The sequence below is a fragment of the Bufo bufo genome, chromosome 6, assembly GCF_905171765.1.
Source record: "Bufo bufo chromosome 6, aBufBuf1.1, whole genome shotgun sequence".
Taxonomy (NCBI): domain Eukaryota; kingdom Metazoa; phylum Chordata; class Amphibia; order Anura; family Bufonidae; genus Bufo; species Bufo bufo.
In genome coordinates this window covers 256,041,541-256,058,075 of record NC_053394.1, presented here as the reverse complement: position 1 = coordinate 256,058,075, position 16,535 = coordinate 256,041,541, and the positions used below count along the sequence as shown (strand labels likewise).

Sequence of the window (16,535 nt, the reverse complement as noted above, 5' to 3'; positions counted from 1 at the left end):
TTATGGGAGGCACTATAGGGGAGAGCGGCACTATGGGGCATTATTTGGGGGCACTATGGGGGAGTGGAGCACTATTGGGGCATATGGTGGCACTTGGGGCATTTTTTACTGGCATATTATGGGGGACACTATCGGGAAGGGGGAGAGGAGCACTATGAGGGCATTTACTGGGGCACTATATAGGAGTATTTTATACTGGCACATTATGGGGGCATTATGGGGACATTAGCTCAACAGTGGGCACTAAGCGGGGGTATTTCATGTACTGTCATATTGTAGGGAGAATTATTAGTACTAGGAGGTATTATGGGGAGCTTTACTACTACTACTGGGGGGCTATGAGGAACATGATTACTAGTATGGGCACTATAGGGGCATTATTACTACTAAGTGTACTCTGGCAGAGAATTATTTCTATTGGTGGGATTTTGGGGAGCACTGTTACTTTGGGGGGCACCCTGTCACAGTATCAGCTTAGCACAACAATTTTTGGAGGACATTATCTTTATACTATTAGTGTCTGGGCATTTTTTAGAGCACTGTGTGCCAATAATTGTTGAAGGCGGTACTACCTGTGTGGTAGTAGTATTCCCAGGGGTACTGTTTCTGCAGTATAGTATTGGGGGTGGCAGGAAAGGGTGTTCAGAAGATGTGAAGATGATGGAAATGTGGGAAACTAATGTCTGTTTGTCAATCTCTGCAGAGATGGGAGATGGCTGAAAAATCATCATGGCGGTCTGGTCTGAATGGAGAAGATAAATAAAGAGAACGTCTACAACAAAGGTGACATCACTGGATGTAAGAGGTATGTGGTGCTATGTAGGAGAGGAGATGCTCCGGCTCCTCCCCCTGCCATTTGCAGAAGGAGGATTCAGAGCTGGGTGAGGACGGCCAAAGGGGGCAGCAGGCCACGGGCGGGTGGCAGATGGTGGGGGGGAACCACAAGCCTTGAGCAGGATCAGGGGAGGGAGGAGAGCGGAGGAGCTTCCTGGCTGTAGCTTGTTGTATAAGCAGGCAGTGCAGCCAGGACAGACCCTCCCCTCTCCGTATGATGTGTAGACAGGCCTCAACTATAGAATGTCAGCTGTACAGTGTGTGTTGGGAGTGGCCTATTATATGTAGGAGGGGCTTTTAATAATGGGCAGGGCGCGCCGCATTATTCTATTCCTGCAGAGCTTTTGGAATCGCGCAACACACTACACCACCCCCCCTGCATTTTTAAATATAAAGGGGGCTTTGAAAAATGGGCAGGCAAAAGAATTGGCACAGCGCACTACACGTGCCACATTTTTTTGCCTTTCGGACCCCCCCTAGACAAAATTCCTGGGTGCTCCCCTGGTAGTACACACAGCTGGTGGCCGTGTTTTGCGGATATGTGGTTTGCAGTCTACAACGTAGGGACGGCCGCCCCACGGTCGTGTGAATGCAGTATGCGACATGGAAGCTGGACACCTTAAAGTGTGTAGTGACATGAATATAATATTGTAACCACTAGGACTGTAGATCTGCTTTTTTTTCCCGAAAAAAATAATCTTGTTTCTTTTTTATTGAATTTTTTTACATTTTCCCAGATGTACAAAAATAAATAAAAATCTTTCTGTTTTGCAAATGAGTAAGACAAGAAAGCTGGAGGAAGTAGGACACCACAAAGTATGTAGAAGTCACGTAAATATGATATTGTAACCACTAGGACTGTAGATCTGCTTTACAAAAATAAGAATAAAACATACTAAAAAAAGAAAGTCCCATGCAACAATTCATTGAATAACCGAAAGAAAAAAAAGTTACTTGCTTTCAAAACTGCATGTAATAAAAAAAAGTTAAAATGGGGGAAAAAAAAAGTGAAACAGGATTAGGCCTCATGCACACGGCCGTTGTTTGGGTCCGCATCCGAGCCACGCGGCTCGGATGCGGACCCATTCACTTCAATGGGGGCGCAAAAGATGCAGACAGCACTCTGTGTGCTGTCTGGCTCCGTTAAAAAAAATATAACATGTCCTATTCTTGCGGAAGGCAACACCGACGGCTTCTGTTTTTTTGCGGATCCGCGGTTTGCGGACCGCAAAAAACGGCACGGCCGTGTGCATGAGGCCTTAGTAAATCTGCCCTGGAGTATCCATTTGGGCACGCCCACACATGGTGCAAACACTGTGGATGGACAGTAGAAGAGTCACTGCAGACAGTGGACAGTACCAGCAAAGTGGATGAGATTTTAAGACGTTGTTGGAGAAACCTGCAGCGTAAACAGCAGTGCCACCTCGAGAACCTGCCCATTTCAGGCGTTTTATTTTTCGAAGGTGGCTTTCTTTTTGGATCTGCTATGGATGACTTTTACAACATCTAACTTCTGGTATCTCAGGTTAAATCAATGTAATAATCATGTGCAGTTTACAGAGTTGAGGTTAACCACTTGCTAGCTGTTATGTACAGAGAACAACCTGTTATTCAGAATGCACCAGACTGTGCTTTTCAGCTTTGGCCTCTAGAGGGCAGTGTCCTATGTGATTTTCTGGATACTGTAGAACAAGCTATGAGATTTCCTGTGTTGATCAACACTGACTCTCCCCAATGCTGCGTGTCACTTCATTTCAAATGGTGGAACAGGCATGAAAAACCTTGCAATTTTGGCAAGGGTGGCTTTCTCCAGGATGTCTCATCATCCCTCCTGCAGTTTATGGAAATGTTGGAGCATGCTCTGCCTGTCCCTGGCATTTTACCAAGGTAAGACCATCTCAATTTTGTTTAAGCTCTGCCAAGGGTAAATCTCATGTGCTTGTGTTCACTTCAGTACTGGGTAAGCTTTTCTGTCTTGCAAGTGAATAAGCCAAGGAAGCTAGAGGAAGGAAGACAACTCAAAGCCTGTAGAAGTCATATGAATACAATATTGTAACCCCTAGGACTGTAGATCTGCTTTCTTTCTACTTATTTCTTTTATTCAATGGCGAATGTGATACCTTGTTAAGTATGAATGAGTGCATTTAGTTAGCACACTTTAGTGACATTTGCATTTAGAACTTGGGTACAACTCCTTCTCTATTGTCCACCAACCATTCGACTTCAAAAACTACCTGAAAATGTTACAGGAAAATGGGATTAGCACTATGACCTCATGACCTACACATTCCTAATTGACATTAAAGACCTCCATCTGTGCAGTCACCCAGCAGGTGATTCCTCCACTTCAGATAATTCTGGGAGCAGACAGAAAAGTCAAATTGGGCTCATCTAAGTGCAAATAAAACCCAGCAGCCGGGGAGTTGTCTGCCTTCTTTAGTTTTGGACAGGCAGATTAAAACTGAATTGGAGATTGGGAGCTGGGAGTTAATGCAAATGGGGCACCCTAATGCATTTCATGAGGATGTATTCATTACTTATTGATAAAGCGCCTGATATATATAGTGATCACTCACTCCCCATAGAGCTCACAATAAGGGATGAAGGAACTTGTGTTTTCAAGTTCAGCGTTCGGGTTATCAAAGAATCCCATTATTGATTCCGCTGCCACGGACCATAACGGAATTCTATGACGGCATGCACCACGGAAGTCTATAAGAGGTATTCCGTATTGCATTCCGTCATAATAGAAGTCCATGCTGGAGATAGACTTCTATTATGACGGAATGCCTCTTATAGGCTTATGTGGTGCATGCCTTCATAGAATTCTGTTATGGTCCGTGGTAGCAGAATCCATAACGTAATTCTTAGATAACCCTAACCTGTACGCTGAACTTGAAAACACAAGTTCGCTCATTACTACTCACAATCTAAATTTTCTATCAGTATGTCTTTGGAGTGTGGGAGGAAACCCACACAAACATGGTGAGAACATACAAACTCCATGCAGATGTAGCTCTTTATCAGATTTGAACCTAGGACCCCAGCACTGGAAGGCTAACCACTCAGCCATCGTGCTGCGCTTGGAGGCACAATGGCTTGGGTTTACACAGGGAGATCTGCTGCCCAGAAACAATGAATTTTTTCATTTATTGGGTGATGGGCAACATTTTTACTTGGGCCAATCATCTGGAACGATCATTTGTGTGGACCTTCATTCCCGATAATTGGCAAGTGTATGGCCACACTTTCAGGTTTCTGAATGCAGTTATGGAAGCCAAATCAGGAGTTGATCAATGATCATAACAGGAGAGAAAGTATTTAGGACAGATGCTACCTCTCCTGTTTTTTTTTTTTAATTCACTTCCAAACTGTATCAGAAAACCTGACTATGTGGCCATACCCTAAAAGCGCCTAAAGAACTGACAGTCATGAAAAATCAGATCATCTATGTCAACTAATCAACCAGTAGTGTTAAACAAAGCTAAAATTACTGACAGGACAAAAGGGCTGCTGTCCAGGAGCCACTGCCTCTTTCTCCGAGTGCTTCCCAGACAAGACAAGTTTAAAGCCAAAACTTCACACTGAAAATGCAGTCCAAGTTGTAGGCCTCATACTGTATAACTGGATCAGGGGCGTAGCTATAGGGGGTGCAGAGGTAGCAGTCGCTACCGGGCCCAGGAGCCTGAGGGGCCCCAAAGACCCTTGTGTCACATAAGAAGACACCAGTATTATAGAAAGTGCTTGATCGTCACATCTCTGGCTGGAGGGAAGGGGTTAGGTCGAGAATTTAGCATGGGGGGGTGCCGTTTAAATTTTTGCCTCAGGCAGCAGGAAGGCTATGTGCTCCCCTATCCCTGGCCACAGAGCACTTAGTGAAGGGGGGGGGGGGGCCCAAGCTGAACTCTTGTACTGGATAACTTGCATTTTATTCATTTAAATCCCTTAAGAGTCCAGTGGGCGGGCCTCCAAAGTGACTAAAAATCTCTGTATGACTATGCCTAAAGAGATAGCTGTTAATCACAGATAACTCCATCCATTGGACTCCTAAGCATAAAATGATCAAAGATTTAAAAGGGTTGTTCCATCTCGGTCACAGTGAGGGCTCATGCACACGACCGCATGTATTTTGCGGTCCGCAAAAAACACGGATGATGTCCGTGTTCATTCCGTATTTTGTGGAACGGAACAGTTGGCCCCTAATAGAACAGTCCTATCTTTGTCCTTAAGTAAGTCATTTTTGCGGAACAGAAATACAGACACACAGAAATGGAATGCACACGGAATAACTTCTGTTTTTTTTGCGGACCCATTGAAATGAATGATTCCACATACTGTCCACGGAAAGAAAATACGTTCATGTGCATGAGCCCTAATTGTCAGCCAGGGGAGGTGGAGTTATGGAAATGGCCAAGTGGCCAGCGCTGTAAATGGGGGCTACACCAACAGCGTAGCAGAGCAAGCTACACTGTTTCCATAACTCAGAGCTATAGAAACGTGTAGCTTCCTGTTATACGCTATTTGTATAGTTCCCATTCACTGCTATGGCAGTTACGGAAATGGTAGAGTCTCGCCCACTTGGATGATTCTATAAGTCCGTGTTGTGGTCCTTATACTCTGGAATTCTGTTGTGCTGGCTAATAAATGGGAGATGTCCTTGATACATCTCAGTGTGCAGCATATAACAGAAGTGAATCGGCACGGTTTAAGGTCTTTGCCAATAAAGGGGACCTATCATTGAGACGGACCCTTATTCTGCGGCATACACGGAAATCATCATACACAGGGGTGGCTGTAGGAAGTTCATTTGACTATATCCCCCTATGGTCACCATAGCAGTTGTGTGGTCTGATTCGGTTCAAAGTCCCTCACTGGATTTGCTGCACTTTTACAAGAAAGGAGTCATGGAACATTATGATCTAAAAAAAGTTAAACGGAATCTGTCAGCTATAAAAGTACCGCTGAATTAACTATTGTAGGGTACATGCACCAAATCATAAACATAGCTCTCTTCTGAAAATCCGTGTGCATCACTAAACTTAGACTGATTGATGCAGGCTCGAGATAGCGATAACACAGGGGAAACCTGCACTGTCAATCAGCCAGGAGTATGAGGCACTGGTGAAATTGGTGAAGCAATGGTGCATCGGATGCAGCCCCCCCATGCATTGGCACCCTAATTTGCATAAACTCAAAAAGAAAGCTTTCTTATGAATTGAACCATGAATTTTCAAAAGAAAGGTATTTGGGAGCTGAAAGACTCAGTTATGATTTCTGCCCACGTGGGCTCTGGGAATGGTACAAAGCCCTAATGTAGAAAAAATTGAAATTTGGCCACCGGACAAAGAATGTCCAGCTAATTAGTAGATTATTTCTACAATATGATTTATAGTTTACCGTAGCTTATTCCGTGTTTTCATCTAAAACAAAGTTTTGGCAAGGTCACAAAAAAAGATAAGTGAAATATGTTATTAGTGTCCAGATGTGTAGACAGGTGTTGAATGTATCGGATTTGAACGCTCTCCAGTTACTTGCATTTCCTTTTTCTTGAAGCCATATAAATAAAATGTAATGTGGTAATAGATGTAGAAGCTCATATTCACCGTTAACCCCTTAAGGACGACCGATGTACAGAGGAAGTCCAGGGTTTAAACGTGGCGTCCACTCAGAAGCTGAGTGGGTGACATGGCCACCGTTTTCTGCTGTTTTACGGATATTTCATGGAATTTAACCCCTCAGGTGCCATGATGAATTGTGACCATGGCATTTGAGCGGTAAAATGCTTCCAGGGCCAAAACGACTCTCTTGCACTGAGATCGAGGGAGCTGATTGGTTGCTGTGGCAGGCTTGGTCCCTCTGAACGATCCGCAGCCTGCAACAGCTATGTTCCTATGGAACCCTTAGACTACAATGATAATTCATTGCAGTCTAGGGTAGAAGAGATCAGAAAATCACATGTTCAAGTTCCCTAAGGAGGGCTTAAAAAAGTGAAATATGGTTTTTAAAAATATAATTCAAATCACCTACTTTCCCTATATTAAAATAAATAAATAAATAAATAAGATCATAGGCATCACCACGTCCCAAAATGCCTAAACTATTAAAATATAAATATATTTCACTTATGGTAAAAATTTAAATAAGGGATAACTAACTGATCGGTGGGGGGTCCAACCACTGGGACTCCCACTGCCGCTCCATTTATTCTCTATGGTACTGCCAGAGATAGCTGGCAGATGGGACTGTCTCATCACAGACAATCCCTTTAAAGTAACAGCTCCACAAGACACCTGACAAAGCTGGTTTTGCCTATGGAAATTGCCACTGGCTGATATCCATGTGGTGGAAAATGTAGTATTACATATGGCCATTCAAATTATGGAGCAGGTCTGCCAGAGTGAGATGCTGCTTATTAGCAATTTATGGAGCAATTATATTTGCTTATATTTCTGTTGAAGAAATGCATTGATATGGCAGCATCAGATGTCTCCTTGATGACTCTCATGGTTTCTTCAAATGGCTACGGGCAGCATTAAGCCATTGTAATGTATAAGCCTAGAGCAGGCATGCTCAACCTGCGGCCCTCCAGCTGTTGCAAAACTACAACTCACAGCAAGCCCAAACAGCCTACAGCTATCAGCCTACAGAAGGGCATTGTGGGAGTTGTAGTTTTACAACAGCTGGAGGGCCGCAGGTTGAGCATGCCTGGCCTAGAGGATTTTCTCCATTAAATAGTGACTCTCAAATATTCTGATAGGCATCTTTTGACATCTAAACAGTGGAGCCTCCTCTCTTTCTCATTCTTTGGGTCCTGACACAAAGATGGAAGAATAATATATCGGGCCCTATGAAACATGGAGACCACTTTAGGTAAAAAGGAGGGATCTGGCTTAATGAGCACTCTGTCTTCCAGGATGTTAGTATAAGGGTGAGCGGCTGAGAAGGTCAAAATTTCGCCAACACACCTGGCCGAGGTAATCGCCACCAAAAAAGCAGTTTTCAAAGACAAAATTTTAATAGATAAATCCTGCAACGGCTCAAAAGAAGGCTCCATCAATCTATATAAAACTAGATTAAGGTCCCAGGGGAGAACTGAGCATCTGATCACAGGCTTAATCCTTCTATTTGCTCTAAAGAATCTCCTTATCCATGGATGATTGGCAATAGGAGAATCAAAGTAGGCACTAAGGGCAGAGACCTGTACCTTAAGAGTACTCAGTCTTAGGCTTTTATCCAGACCTTTTTGCAAAAATTGTTACATTTTGGGCATGGGAGGAGAACTCAAGGGATCTACTGGGATTTTACCGAAGTTTAGGAAAGTCTTCCATATTCTGAGATAAATGGTAGAGGTTACTTCTTTCCTACATGATAAAAGAGTAGATATAACTTCCTTAGACAGGCCCCTACGTTCTTAGATTTCCCCCTCAAATACCATGCTGTTAGATGAAGGCTTCTCAGTTCTGGGTGAAAGACAGGACTTTGAAACAACAGATCCAACCTGTCCGGAAGAGTCCAGGGATCTGTCAGGGAAAGTTTCCTCAACCAAGTGAACCAAGTCCTACTTGGCCAAAAGTGGCGATTAGAATAAGCCTCGTCCGTTCCTTCCTCAACTTCTGTAATACTCTCGGAAGGAGTCTTAGAGGAGGAAAGGCGTACAGAAGCTGAATCTGCCACAGAAGGGAGAACGCATCTATCCCTGTCGGGGAATATTCCGGATTTAGGAAAATGAATAGGTTGCATTTTTTGTTCTGTCTGGTCGCAAAGAGGTCTATTTAAGGAGGACCCCAAAGTTAAATTATCTGGCTGAAGACTAGTTGGTTTAAGCACCATTCTTCTTGATCTACCTGGTTTCTGCTTAGAAAGTCTGCCACCTTGTTCTCTACTCCCTTTAAATGTACAGCTTTGACAAAGGGAATGTAAGCAATGACCAGGGAGAAAATGTCTGCGGTTAGTGACATAAGGTTTTTTGATTTGGTTCCTCCTTGCCTGTTTAAATAAAGAGTTTTATTCCTTTCCCTTGTATTTTGGGTAGGAATTCTCTTAGCGCTAATAGGACTGCTCTGAGTTCCCTCCTATTCTGGGAGTCCTGACTCTCTATCGAGCTCCATACCCCCTTACGAACCTCCCCCTGACATTAAGCACCCAACCCAGACGGACTGGTATCCGTAGTAATGGATATCTGCTCCTGAGGATCGCAATGTAGACCCTGAGACAGATTTGCATGTTCTAGCCACCAGGTTAGAGATTGAATCACCTGAGGGGTCAGGGAAAGTGGGGCGTCTAATGGGAATAGAGATCCCTTCCACTCTTTTAGAATCTGCCACTGAAGAGACCTGGAGTAAAAAAGGGCCCAATTGACCACAGGTATTTTGGAGGTCCTTCTGCCCAATACTGTCATCCTGTGTCTGATGGTTCGATTCTTTGAGGTTACAAGAAACCACACGTCTTCTCTTATTTAGGATACTTTGTGTTGAGGAAGAAAACAACACTGGTTCACTGAATCCAGGATTAGACCGAGAAACACACATCTTTGGGAAGGTATCAGATTTGACTTCCCCAGTTTATTTGCCATCCTAGTTTTGTCAAGATTTCTATTACTTCCAGAAGATGAAAGGTTAGCAGATATCCGGAAACTGCCCCCACCAGGAGGTAGTCCAAATAAGGGATGACCAGAATCTCTCTCTTATGTGGGCCATAACCTCTGCCATTACTTTTGTAAAGAGTCTGGAGGCCTGGGATATTACAAACGGAAGCGCTTTGTATTGGAAGTGATGAATTTGACCTTCCATGGATACTGCCACTCAGATATTTCTGGAAATCTGTATGAATTGTAATGTGATAGTAAGCGTCTTTTATATCTATGGTGGCCATAACGCAGTCTTTGTAGAGATGCTTTATTGTGGACTGTACAGATTCCATTTACAATTTTTTTATTTCAGAAAATGATTTAAGTCCCTCAGATTTCTGATCATCCTGAATGACCGGTCCGGTTTGGGTACCAGAAAAAGGGATGAATAAAAACCCCTGCCCTTTTCCGAGTCTGCAACAGGAACCATGACCCTTTTTTCTATTAGAGAAAATATTTCTTGTCTTAGAGCCAGGTTTCTTGCGGAATTTTGAACTATATTTGTAATTTTTTATCTTTCCAGTGGGGGGGGGGGGAGGCAAACTCTAGACGGAACCCTATTTTTATGATGCCTAATATCCACGGGCTTAACGAGATCTCTTCCCATGCCCGAAAAAAAAAGAGAAAGTCTTACCCCCACTGGACAGAAACCATCATTTCTGATTGTCCTTTGACCTTGAAGCACACTGAGTGTTGAAGAGGAATCCCTTATTTTTTCTATTTTTGTTTTCTTGTCAAAAATTCTTCCTTCTCTCTGTGTTGTAAGGTTTTTTGTTCCTGCGAAAAAACTGTTGTTTTTTGGAGGTCTAGAAACAGGAAAATGCAATTTGTTATCAGAAGCCTTTTCTAAAAGGTCATCCAAAACAGGACCAAAGAGATAATCTCCCTGGCATGGGATAGAGCAAAGTTTATTCTTTGAACCTGTGTCACCTGACCATCCTTTAAGCCAAATAGCTCTTCTCGCTGAATTGGATAGAGCAGCTGACCTGGCACTTAACTTTAAGTCATCTGAAGAAGCATCGGAAATAAAGTCCACTGTTTTAAGGATGGTAGGAAATACTTCTAGTAATTGGTCCCTAGGGGTTTTATCTTGGATATGGGACTCCAGCTCTTGTAGCCATAATTTTAACGACCTGGCAGTAGAGGTAGTAGCAATATTTGGTTTAAATGCTTGGGTCGAAACTTCCCATGCTTTTTTAAGGTATACCTCTGCACGTCTGTCCACAGGATCCTTTAAACTACCAAGATCCTCAAACGGTAAGGCCACCTTTTTTGACATTTTGGCGATAGGGGCATCAACTTTAGGAGGCTTATCCCATCAGGAGGACTCTCCCTCATCAAAAGGGTATTTTCTCTTTGCATTCTTAGGAAAACAGAATTTCTTATCAGGCTTATTCCATTCTCTTTGAATTAAACATTTTATGTTTTCATTTAAAGGAAAAACTCTTGACCTTTTGTGCCCCAGGTCACCAAACATTATGTCCTGGACAGACTTTGGTTCCCTAGGAACGTTCACTTTCATAGTAGCTCTATTAGCTTTCAGTAGGGATTCTGTATCCTCAGGGGAAAATAGAGATCTGCTCATAGTTTCTTCATCTGAAGATGAGCTTGAATTTTCCAGGATTTCTCCCTGCTCATTCTCATCTGAAGAGTCCAAATCGGATATTATACTAGCGTGACTGTGTTTGCCCGAGGCCGAGGAAGGGATGCATTTCTTAAACATTTTCATTGAATCCGAAACTTCAGATTTAACAATATCTTTGATACTTTGAAGTAAAGATGGGGATTCCTCTTCTACCACTTTGTTAACTTAGACCAAGAAGGGGCAAGCTTTTTCTTGCACACAGCACATTCCCTCCCTTTGGATTTAGTCGTAGATTTCCTGCGGCCCTCTTTGATATTCTACAAATAAAATAAGAGAATAATCCCCATTCGATCTGATAGAGGAAAAATCAAAGTTGGGGATTGACCCCCTTGCCCCACCTGGAATACCGGTCTGGCATTATGACTCTCCTGGATATCAGCGTGCTGGGTACTCTCATCATCCATGATAGTGGACAAAGATCGAGAGTTTTCCATTAGAGATCCACTGAAGCTCATAGGCTGGCTGGGCTCCTTCTGACCGCGCGCTGAAAGGTTTAAATGCCAAAGGGTCAGGTCCCTGCCGGTGCACCGATGCGGCCTCAGTAGGAGCTTCCTTCTCCTACTTCCGGAACACACTCCGCGTGCGTTCCAAGTACCGGAAGTTGCATCTTACAACTTCCGGTTTGCGCACAGGGCAAGCAAATAACTCAAACCCCGCCCCCCTGCCTCTGTAAGCTTCGAGACAGGGAGGAAGGCAAAGTAGAGGCCCCGGACCTTCTGAACACCGCCAGGAGGATCTGGTGTGTCAGAATCCCCTCTCGGTTATGCTGGGACTGCCCAGGAACACCAGCCCGATAAACTATCCAGGACCCAGAAGGATGAATCCCAGGCTTAGTAGGCGGCTCCTAGAGAAGACTTATGCCGCAACAGGTAACCCCAATAATAAAGTGCCTGCATGGCTCCTGCAGCCTAATCCAGCTCTCCACAAAACGTCCTATCCATAGGACAAGAAACAGAAAACTGGTGGTATAGAGGAGGTATCCCTCCTTAAGTGCTCTCCACAAAAGTACCTGTTTCCTGTCCTGGATGGAGGTTCTCAAGGGTGCTGTCATGGGTGTAAGGGAAATCTGCTATTTGTGAATATACCCTTACAGAGAAACCAATCAGGTTGTCATGGAATCAGGATAAGTTTGAGCTTTAGGACTATAAAGATTTTTTTTCTTTACATTCAACCAGCCTGTGAATGCTAACTTAGACAGAATACACTCATCAGACCCATCTATAATAGCTACATTATTTTTCATCTAAGCGGAACAGGCCAGAAGAGTTCATAAAATTGTGAGTTATTATAGTAACAATAAAAATCAGTGCTTTTTCCAAATCCCTCCTTATGTGTTAGAAAAAATACCTGACCTCACATTATTTTGTCATGGAAACGTATTTATACATAGAAAGCGTCACACAGCGCTGCACCGTCTAAAAGGGACCATTAAACAGGATCCTAGGCAGCCAAGGCTGTAATAGCATAAAGTCACTCAATACTAATAGTGCTCCTACATGGCATATAAGTACATAGAACTGCTTGTCCAGTAATACTGATACATGATGAACATTAGTTATATATTTTATATCAAGCTATGAATGCAAACTGATTAGACACCAAAACTGCTCATTTTAAGTGAAATTGGAAAACTGATTTCCTTATGAGAGAAAATGATAATTGGAAGACTAAACAGTACAGGCAAAAGTTTGGTCATTCAGGACTATTATCATAGGCAATAAGTAAGCTTGTTAGTCACCTTTTGGGTGGAGGGGGGTTGTCAAACTATACTCCTGGGCAGACCTGCAAAAGGGAAGCATACTTACCTGCTCCCGTCCGTTGAGTCCCAGTTCCTTCACTTCCAGGCCATACTGTCAACATCTGCTTTGACACTGTGGCAACCAGTTGCTGACCGCAGCGGATACCTGTTCCCCTTTGCCATGTCAATTGGTCATGTGATGTAAGAGGGGCAGGTCACCACTGCAGCCACTCTCCATCTAAGCCAAACTGTTAGGCCCCTTTCACATGGGCGAGTATTCCGCGCGGATGCGATGAGTGAATTGAACGCATTGCACCCGCACTGAATACCGACCCATTCATTTCTATGGGGCTGTTTACATGAGCAGTGATTTTCACACCTCACTTCTGCGTTGCGTGAAAATCGCAGCATGCTCTATATTCTGCGTTTTTCACGCAACGCAGGCCCCATAAAAGTGTATGGGGTTGCGTGAAAATCGCAAGCATCCGCAAGCAAGTGCGGATGCTGTGCAATTTTCACGCACGGTTGCTAGGAGACGATCGGGATGGGGACCCGATCATTATTATTTTCCCTTATAACATGGTTATAAGGGAAAATAATAGCATTCTGAATACAGAATGCATAGTAAAATAGCGCTGGAGGGGTTAAAAAAATAATAATAATAATTTAACTCACCTTAATCCACTTGCTCGCGCAGCCGGCATCTCCTTCTGTCTTCATCTTAGCTGTGTGGAGGAACAGGACCTGTGGTGATGTCACTCCGGTCATCACATGGTCCATCACCATGGTAAAAGATCATGTGATGGATCATGTGATGACCGGAGTGACGTCACCACAGGTCCTGTTCCTCCACACAGCTAAGATGAAGATAGAAGGAGATGCCGGCTGCGCGAGCAAGTGGATTAAGGGGAGTAAAAAAAATTTTTTATTATTCTTTTTTTTTAAACCCCTCCAGCGCTATTTTACTATGCATTCTGTATTCAGAATGCTATTATTTTCCCTTATAACCATGTTATAAGGGAAAATAATACAATCTACAGAACACCGATCCCAAGCCCGAACTTCTGTGAAGAAGTTCGGGTTTGGGTACCAAACATGCGCGATTTTTCTCACGCGAGTGCAAAACGCATTACAAAATTGTGCGGTTTCCCGCAACGCACCCGCACATTTTCCCGCAACGCCCGTGTGAAAGAGGCCTTAGGGCTCTTTCACACGAGCTTCCTCATGCTCCGTTTGAGAGAGAGATTGTGCGGTCTAGACTGCAGAAGTGCACAGCATTATCATGATTGATAATGCTGTGTGCCTCTGTCTGACCTTTCTTTAACTGAATCATACTAACAGCTTTATGTCAGTATGATTCTGTTAAAGTAAGGTCAGGCAGAGGCACACAGCATTATAAATCATGATAATGCTGTGCACTTCTAAAGTCCAGACCGCACAATCACTTTCACACGGAGCATGATTCCCACAAGGGATGCACTCGTGTGAAAGAGCCCTTACATGTCCAGTTTTTAACTCCTTCCCTAATGCTGATTACAGACATTTAACCCCTGTGACGCCATAGTGAATTGTGAGCCTTGGTCTGTGGCAGGGCTCTATAGAAATGTAATGGAACTCCCATAGGCTGCAGTGGCAGTTCATTGCAGTCTATGGGACTAATATTACAAAAAAGTTTTTAAAATATAAAAAAATGGGACGTGGCATCAGATACACTGCTCAATCGCCAAGTCACTTAGCTGACACAAGAATACATCTTGTCTAGTCCAGTCAATCACAATGCACAGAGGGGGAGTGCACAGAGGAGATGGGTGTTAGAATAGCAGTGCTCAAAGCCTTCAGGCTGGGCCCTTGAGGCTTGAAAGAGATAATTGGCATAACGCTGTAAAGCTGCTACCTAGAAACATAAGTAATGTATCTATAATTTATCAGTTTAGGTGTCATCTTTGGACATAGAATAGTCATTTGCAGTGCTACAAATTCCAACATGTCTTTGAACTGTTGCCCTTTTGAGCACAGAATAGAGCTGCTCACTGTAGAAATCCTCACTTGAATGGATGAGGATGTGGTGCTACTGTCTGTGTGCACACAACCTTCCCTCTGCCATATTCTCTTCACTTCCTTATTAGAAAGGATCATCAGTTTTTGCTACATTTGTTGTTGTAGTGGCCTCGGTCTCCATCTTTGAAATATGTGACTTGTTGCAGGGGTCTCAGACCCCCACAAACGTTTTTGTGCATCTTTCTAAAGCATTTGTTCATCATTGTGAGAACAGTCAGGTGTGAGAGGTGTGGTAGCTCCATAAGGAGAGCCAGGTTCTTCGACATGGGCTCAGCATTGCAGAAAAATTAGTGGACTGGGGGCATCTGAGGGGCAGCAGCAATCTTTGTGTGGTCTGGACTGCAGAGAACCAAGTCTACTTTTGGGTGGACATATTTATACCTAGGACCTTCTGGATAGAAGCCAACCAGATCATTAGTGCACATGACTCTGTAGATGTGTCTGTGTTTGTATGCTGGACCGTGTTTGTACCACGGGGAATCCTTAATCTTAGATTCTGTGTCAATGTGCAAGAAGGGACAATCTTTGATGCCGCATCCACCAAATTTTGGAACAGAAGTAACACTCGGGAATTTGACCCATGTCATACTCATGGAGGACCTTGCAGTGGTCGCATTTCTTGCACAAACCCCTCAGCCAGTGCTTGCAGACTACAGTCTTCTCCTCTGTCAGGTGACGGAAGGGACACAAGGGACCTTTGTTGCATATGCCTTGTATGAAGAAGTCACACACTGTTGCTCTGGATTTGTCCATGCCTTGGAAAGGCAGGATCTGGGACCCTGTTGACCTTCAACATCCCTTTCAAAGTCAAAACTGAAATTTTCAAACTCAGCTATTAACTCTTGCATGCCTGCAGCTCTCTGACCACAGGGAAGAGCCATGGTGAACATACTAATGCTTTCCTCTCCAGGTGGCAGTTGGGGGAGAGGAGGGCGTCCAGGGGACTAGACCTTTGCACTGGAAATCAGGGGGCAGGGGACTAATGATGGTAGCTGAGGAGAGGAGGGAGGCCCTGAGGACCAGAGCTGGCAGCTGGGGAGGGTGGCCCAGAATATTAGAGCTGGCAGCTGGTGAAAGGAGGGGAGCCCAGAGTACAATTGTTGGCAGTTAGGGAAAGAAGGGGGGGGGGACTAGAGATGGCAGCTGTAGAGAGGAGGGGGACAGGAGACTGCACACAGGATCTTCTTCTTTTACTCCTTCATGTGTCACTTAGAATAATCCCCTCCTCCTTCTGCCAGTGCCGACAACAGAGCAGTCTCTCCAGCATGAAGCTGGGCTGTTCCATTAGTGTAGGAGAGGGAAGGGAAAAAAGGGTCTCTTTGCAGCACGACATCTGGCTGCACTAAGAAGTCTCACACATGGTCCATGTTGGTGTGCGAGGTTTACATCATTGCCTGCTCCTATGAAATTCAGGAGCAGTGCAGTAAGTGTATAGGGTGAGTGTGACACTGGCTGCTGTCAGTGATTGACTGCAGCAGTGTAAGAGCAGGGGGACTTGAGGAGACAGCCGAGATGGGGGAGTGAAGGAGCCGTGACCCAAAGGCAGGGAGCAGGAAAGTATATGGATTTCTGTAAACCCTATTCATATGAATGGAACCGATTTTCATTTACAGAAATTTTCTGCAACAAAATCT

General features: G+C 44.0%; 2 protein-coding genes and 1 pseudogene across 2 annotated transcripts in view; 1 reads left to right on the top strand and 2 right to left on the bottom strand.

Moving 5' to 3' along the window:
* The window catches only part of CDH23 (cadherin related 23), a 1,196,655-nt gene that overhangs the window by 187,432 nt on the left and 992,688 nt on the right, over positions 1 to 16,535 (bottom strand). The window lies entirely within an intron of this gene.
* Positions 2,560 to 16,535, top strand: part of VSIR (V-set immunoregulatory receptor) — a 53,091-nt gene continuing 39,115 nt past the window's right edge. Inside the window, exon 1 of the mRNA XM_040438891.1 lies at positions 2,560 to 2,721. Within this exon, the coding sequence (XP_040294825.1) occupies positions 2,607 to 2,721 (115 nt within the window). The 5' untranslated portion in view covers positions 2,560 to 2,606. The remainder of the gene's footprint in view (positions 2,722 to 16,535) is intronic.
* On the bottom strand, positions 14,955 to 15,749 carry LOC121006012 (annotated as a pseudogene).